The 6,683-nt window shown below is 44.8% G+C and overlaps 1 protein-coding gene across 4 annotated transcripts in view; it reads left to right on the top strand.

Annotated features, from left to right (window-relative positions):
• The first annotated feature begins 525 nt into the window (after nucleotides 1–525).
• Nucleotides 526–6,683, top strand: part of chd4b (chromodomain helicase DNA binding protein 4b) — a 28,124-nt gene continuing 21,966 nt past the window's right edge. For all 4 annotated transcript variants that reach the window (XM_080858409.1, XM_080858407.1, XM_080858408.1 and 1 more), the window contains exons 1-8: nucleotides 526–695; nucleotides 1,146–1,365; nucleotides 2,492–2,607; nucleotides 3,217–3,474; nucleotides 3,941–4,059; nucleotides 4,230–4,582; nucleotides 5,050–5,168; nucleotides 5,668–5,782. In XM_080858409.1, coding sequence (XP_080714535.1) covers nucleotides 1,302–1,365; nucleotides 2,492–2,607; nucleotides 3,217–3,474; nucleotides 3,941–4,059; nucleotides 4,230–4,582; nucleotides 5,050–5,168; nucleotides 5,668–5,782 — 1,144 coding nt within the window. In that variant the 5' untranslated portion in view covers nucleotides 526–695; nucleotides 1,146–1,301. The remainder of the gene's footprint in view (nucleotides 696–1,145; nucleotides 1,366–2,491; nucleotides 2,608–3,216; nucleotides 3,475–3,940; nucleotides 4,060–4,229; nucleotides 4,583–5,049; nucleotides 5,169–5,667; nucleotides 5,783–6,683) is intronic.

Here is a 6,683-nt window from a genome sequence, read left to right as displayed (position 1 = left end):
GGGCAGCCCTGTCACCCAGCACAGATGAGGTCTCATGCCCAGAGCATGCCAGTTCTGTTAGGGCTCAGACAGCGCTACTAGATCTTGTTAGCAATTTGTAGTCTGTGGGGTGCAAAGAAACCGGCCAGGTGGACTGTCAGTCGAAGCATATTATGGTCTGTCACCAGTGGCCCTGGGTTTCCCTGGAGACCATGTGACTGGTATTTTTCTTCTCTCTTTTAGGACTTGTGTTTATTATGGGATGTCAGACGCTGCTTATGAGTATTATGGGATGTCTTAGAGGGCGGGTGGGGGCAGTGTCTCCATGGCAACGTGGTTGCTAAGGGGGCTGGGACTAACTGCAAGGGGAAGGGAGTGTGTGTGTGTGTGGGGGGGGTGATGACTATTATGGTCTGTACGTTGCGAGGTAACTATGCAGAGTTGTGTGAGTGTTCGAGAAGGGGGGGGGGAGTGTTATTATGGGATGCCTGCCCCCCCTGATCTCTTTGTGTGTGAGGATGTTAGCTTACTGGTCAGTGACGCTGGGGGAAAAGAGACGGGGGAAGGAGTAGGCGACGTGTTTGGCGGATTGGAATTTGAAAAAGCTTTTTGACCGCTGGATTTTACAAACTACATTTCACTGACATATGACTAACTTCCTAGATAATAATCCTTACATTATACGACGACGAAGTGTGTTTTTCTTGGAATTAATTGTAAGTTAAGAATGTTTATTTCCAGATTAATTTAATTTAAGATAGTGAAATCTATATGGTGTGGTCTGACAAGCCACGGTAATGATCGAATATCGAGCAATAATAGTAGGATTACATGCCACAGGGTGACAGCCGCGTTGACGTAGCGCAGCTCGTATGGCTACCGACTGTCCATAGCTAGCTGTCCGTCTTCCTTGCAGGTTATAACAAATGGTGGGCACATGATGGTCAGACTATGCCCCATAAATTTGCTGAGATCATAAGCATGCTTTGTTAAAATAAATATTTACAAAAATGCAACTGTTCAGTTAGTCCGTTGGAACGCTGAAATTCCTAAAAGTTTCTGTCCCCTGTTTGTATCAATGACATGACAATGCAGTGCATGTAGTCTTAATTACACATCGCAAGCATGGTTTACGATTATAAAATGTTCATTATCTTATCTTTCAGCACCTCCACAGCCGAGCGCCCCCGACTCCCTCACAACGACTCGCCATTTGCCCCCCTCCCTAGCTGACAAGATAACCCTAAAGAGGGGTTAGTAAGAAATAAATAGAAATACAGTTAACAATATAGTTTGTTGTGGTTATAAACGTGTCAAACATCATGTCCGGGAGTGAAGAGGACAGAGATGACTTCGGACCAACGGATGAAAGTGCACTTGTACACGGTAAGGTTCAGCGTGTTTTGCTTAGAAGCTGGCTTCATCGGTTATTTAAACCAGTTAGCTAGCTAGCCTTTTGCTAGCTAGCCTGTCACCCTTACGTCTGACTGCCGTGCAGTTGGTAACTTTCCCTGTTGAACTTGTTAGCTACTACTGTAATAACACACACACCTAACGCCTCGTTTTACTTGTATCCAACACAAATAGGAAATGTTTTGGCTCTAAAGCTTTAGTCGATGCTCCACGCTGCCGCGTGTTCTAGTGCCTGCGGTCACTACCAGCTATCATGGTGACGGAAGAGATTACCCAACTAGCTAGCGCTCGCCAGCTAACTAACCAACACGCCCATTTTGTTTACTGTCAGTGTGTTTGCGAAGGCTGTATTGATTTAAGAAGAATACCTATTCCATATAAAACACGTTACGTTATGTGTGCTAAATAACTCTGTTGTTCAATGGAGTTGGACGGCGAAGACTAGTTCTACTTAAATGCGTCCGTTTCCACTGGTAGTATTTCACCAGAATAACCAAACTGTTTACATCCTCTCACCCCGGCGCCTCCGCAGTTTGTAGCGTCTCCACACTGTTTTCATCCTATCAAGGACGGGGTCGTGTTTTATTCATTTCTATTGGTCTATTGATCGAACCCTGTTAGAGTATGCATTTGTGTACATTTCTAGTTTTAGACATATTTAAGTAGAAAACAGCAATTTCCGCGCAGTTTACATAGTGTAAAAGTTTTTCCTCAGGGCCGAACCTCATTTCCTAGTGTCACTTTTGAATAACTTAGGAGCACATTCTGTTTGTGCTTATGATAAGGGGGCAAAAAAGTACCTGCCTGATTCAGGTCTTTTATATTTTATGACAATAAATGCAACAATGACAACAGTTATTATAAATCTAGTATATATATATATATATATACACATTTTGTTGCCTCTGTACTTGTACTCTGTGCAATGACAATACATTGAAATTAAATTAAATTGAATCTAACTATTGTTAGAAGTAGCTTCTTTTTCTTATTATTGTTATTGATATTTAGAAATACTTATAGCATGTGTATGTTCAGCACTTTGGTCAGCTTTGGTTGTTTAAAATGTGCTCATAAATAAAAGTCATCTCTCTGTCAGATGAGGAAGAGCCTGAAGAGCCCGCTGAGGTGGAGGCCCCAAAATCCAAAAAGAAGAAGAAGGCCAAGAAGAGCCGCGAGAGCAGGAGCAGTAAGAGGCAGAAACCCCCCAGAGAGGTAAAGCACCCGGCATCACTGCAGAGACTGGACCAGATCCGACCCACATCTGGTGCGGATTGGGAGGATCCACGTCAGCATTAGATGCTAGTTTGGATGGGATGCCCATCACATCCTACACCCATTACACCTACATCATCTCATCTAATGCTGACGTGGATCCTCCCAATCCGCACCAGATGTGGGTCGGATCTGAGATTTTGCTGGAATGAAGAGTGCACTACAAATAAAATGAATTATTATTATTATTATTATTATCTTCATATGATCTGAGTCTTGAGTTCTAAGTCTCTCTCCTATGGTTTAGCATCCAGCTCATGCCTTGTTCAGAGCCACGTCCAGTTCAATGTAGGCAGAGAAATAATCACCACATATGTGCTCTGGGGTTTGAACCCATTGTGTTCTGATACCATTCTACATTTTGCCTCAGTTAGTGGAGCTAACTATAGGAACAGTCATAAGTCACACCACCAATGAATAGGGCCATGGTTATTAGGCATCTTAGTCAGAGAGCCCACCCCAGTGGTGGATTTGAGGCAGCCCAGGAGCAGGTGTTCTGTTTTACGCTGTGGCGCCCCTGACAACTTCCTGTTTGTCATGTGCCAGCAGGAAGTGCCAGTGAGTTCTCCTGAACCTCTGGAGGCTGTGGCTCTGGCAGAGCCTGAGGCGGAGGAGGAGAGGGAGAGGGAGGGGGCCAGGTCGGAGAGCGAGGGGAGTGACTACGCCCCCAGCAAGAAGAAGAAGAAGAAGTCAAGCTCGTCCAAAGACAGAAAGAAACCATCTGCTGCAGAAAAGAGCAGTGGTGGAAAGAACAAAAGGAAAGATCCGGAGCCCGAGGATGAGGAAGATGACGACGATGATGGTCAGGTGAGGAAGCTTGTAGTTTGGAGATTAAGTGATGGTGGTGTGGGAGTGAATGAAGGAGAGAGTGAAAGAGCATGAGTGTGTGTATATGTGTATATTTACAATATGAAAACCGTTACATATGTACCAGTATTCAGCAGCTAAGAGGACTCCTTGAAGCTCTAAGAGACAGGTTACCGCGCCCATATTAGTGTGTCTGACACCCTTACTAAATATCCAAGGTTCAGACTCAATGAGAGACGTTTGCACAATGCAAGTGACACATCTATTGCAGGGGAAAATTCAGTTTTTAGCATTGTTCGAAAGGAACTTATGCTTAACTAAACTGATAAATGGTGATGTTTATGATATAGTTGTGTATAATGCTATGTATGATATAGATATAGTTGTGTATAATTTTATGTATGATAAAGTTGTGTTGTAATCATTTTGAGGAGAAATATGAAGCTGATGGCCGTTGTTTTTGCAGGAACCTAAGACATCAGCCCAGCTGTTGGAGAACTGGGGCATGAAGGATATCGATTACAGCTTCACCCAGCAGGATTACAGTTCCTTAACTAACTACAAAGCCTTCAGCCAGTTTGTCAGGTACACTCATAGACCCTACAGATCTTACACACACCTGTTCTACTCGTCTTCTCTTGCATTTTTCATATCTCTCTCTCTCTCTCCCTCACACACTCACTTTCTCTCTCCTTCTCCCCCCCCTTCTTTCTTGCTCTCTCTCTCCCCCTCCCCCGCACCCTCCCTTTCCTTAGGCCGCTCATAGCAGCAAAGAACCCCAAGATCGCTGTGTCTAAGATGATGATGGTCCTGGGGGCCAAGTGGCGAGAGTTCAGCACCAACAATCCCCTCCGTGGGTCTGCCAGCGCCAGCGCAGCCCTGGCTGCAGCCAACGTGGCCGTCGCCGTGGAGAGCATGGTGTCCGGGGGCAACGGGACAGAGGGAGCGGGCACCACAGGGACCACCACACCTCCTAATGCCCCCTCAGAGCTACCTCCGCCCCCGCCCCCTCCCCCTCCCCCTCCTCCACCTGCGCCTCAACAGCCAGCTACACCGCTGCAACCACCTGCTCAGCCATTGCGCAAGGCCAAGACCAAAGAGGGCAAAGGTCAGAGGATCAGGGTCATTACAGGGGGGAAGTGAACCTGAATTTAACTAGTTCATACACTAGCCAGCTTGAGGCGTGGGGGCTTGTTTTGATGCTTTTTTTATGGAGCAGCCAGGCGTCATAAAAGCTTATGAAGTAATAACATAAGACTGTTACCTAGTACTATTATTACTACTACTACTACTGTTGTTACTACTATTACTACTTCTACTACTATTACTAGTACTACTACTAAAAATACTTCTTTTATTACAGCTATAATACCTTAATAAATGTTGGCGAGAGGGAGGTTAATCAGTAGAAAACAGGTAGAATGAATGAAATTGCTGTTAATCAGAGATTGAAAACAAAGGGCAGTATCAGGAATGCTGCATTCTCTTGATTTAGACTGTAAGTCAGAGGTTGAAAACTTGTTGAACGAGACGTTGAACTCTGACCCCATGTCTAACTAAGGCTTTGCGTCACAGGCCCCAACGCTCGCAAGAAGAGCAGGCCAACCCCAAAGCCGGCAGACAAGAAGTCCAAAGCCAAGAAGGTGGCGCCCCTCAAAATCAAACTGGGCAGCTTCAAGAGGAAGCGTTCCTCGGTAGGAGACTGAGTTAATTCACTACTCCTGTGATCCAACACACTTACAAATATAACACACACACACACACACACACACACACACACACACACACACACACACACACACACACACACACACACACACACACACACACACACACACACACACACACACACACACACATACACACACACATACACTAACTGAAATCTCAAACATTAGTATGCTAGTGCTGTGTGTTTTCTATAAGCCACGCTTGCCTTACTCTCATTCAGCACAAATAAAAAAACACACCACACACACACACACACACACACACACACACACACACACAATTAACTGAAATCTCAAACATTAGTGCTCTGTGTTTTCTGTCTGTGTCTTATCTATAAGCCTCGCCTGCTTTACTCTCATTCTCATACTCTTACTCTCATACAAACACACCACACACACACACACACGTAAATGTGAAACACTATGCTGCTTTAAGTGCTCTCTCCTGGTGTGCTGTGTGTAGAGCGGAGAGGACGAGGAGGGCGAAAGTGACGTGGACCACTTCTCCGTGTCCGACGGCTCCGGCCGAAGCAGCCGCTCCAAGAAGAAGCCCAAGAGCTCAAAAAAAAAGAAGAAAGGTCAGCACCGGGCATGCCCTAACCCTGTGACTGTGACCCCCTGACCCCTGACCCTGTGAATGTTTAAGTCACATTGGCAGCCTGAAGGTCATGTTCACGTCTATGTTTAAAGTACAGGGTAGCTCATTTTGCCCAACATATCTGCAGTGACATTGGGTTTCTATTTGAGGATATGACTCTAGCCTCGCCAAGTCTGTAAAGGTTAACATACACATTTATAGGCCCTGAGGTGGCGCAATATTCTAAATAATGATAGATAGATATACAACAGTGTGTGTGTGTGTGTGTGTGTGTTTGTGTGTGTGTGTGTGTCTGTGTGTGTGTGTGTGTGTGTGTGTGTGTGTGTGTGTGTGTGTGTGTGTGTGTGTGTGTGTGTGTGTGTGTGTGTGTGTGTGTTTGTGTTTGTGTGCATGGATGGATGGATGGATGGATGGATGGATGATGAGAGAGAAGGACTCGAATAGAGAAGAGATATAGGCCCCTATTCCACTTGGGACAGTGTGTGCCAGTGATAAATTAAAAATGTCCCTTAGGCGTGGATATTGGATATTTATGTTTGTTTAAAAAGGTTAAACCCTTTCAAAAACTAAAGCATCTGGGCAGAGGTGTAATTTGTCTAACGAATTTTTTTTTTTTCTTGTTATATCTATTCATATATTGTAGTCTAATTAGGCTAAAGCAGAAGACGAAATGCCGCAGACTTCTGGTCCAGGTGTTCATGTTCATCAACATAAACATAGCTCACAACCTCCCATGCCTTATGCACACCCCATTAACATAGGCTAATGGTCACTGCTACTCTTGTGTGTTATGCATCCAGATCTTTCCAGTCCATGAACACTGACTCTGGTATATTTACTCTAACAGTCACCAGAAGATTAGATTATTTTTTTATATTAGA

This window comes from Sprattus sprattus (assembly GCF_963457725.1).
Source record: "Sprattus sprattus genome assembly, chromosome: 19".
Classification (NCBI taxonomy): domain Eukaryota; kingdom Metazoa; phylum Chordata; class Actinopteri; order Clupeiformes; family Clupeidae; genus Sprattus; species Sprattus sprattus.
Note: the sequence above shows the minus strand (reverse complement) of the source record. Positions and strands in the feature narration are given on the sequence as shown.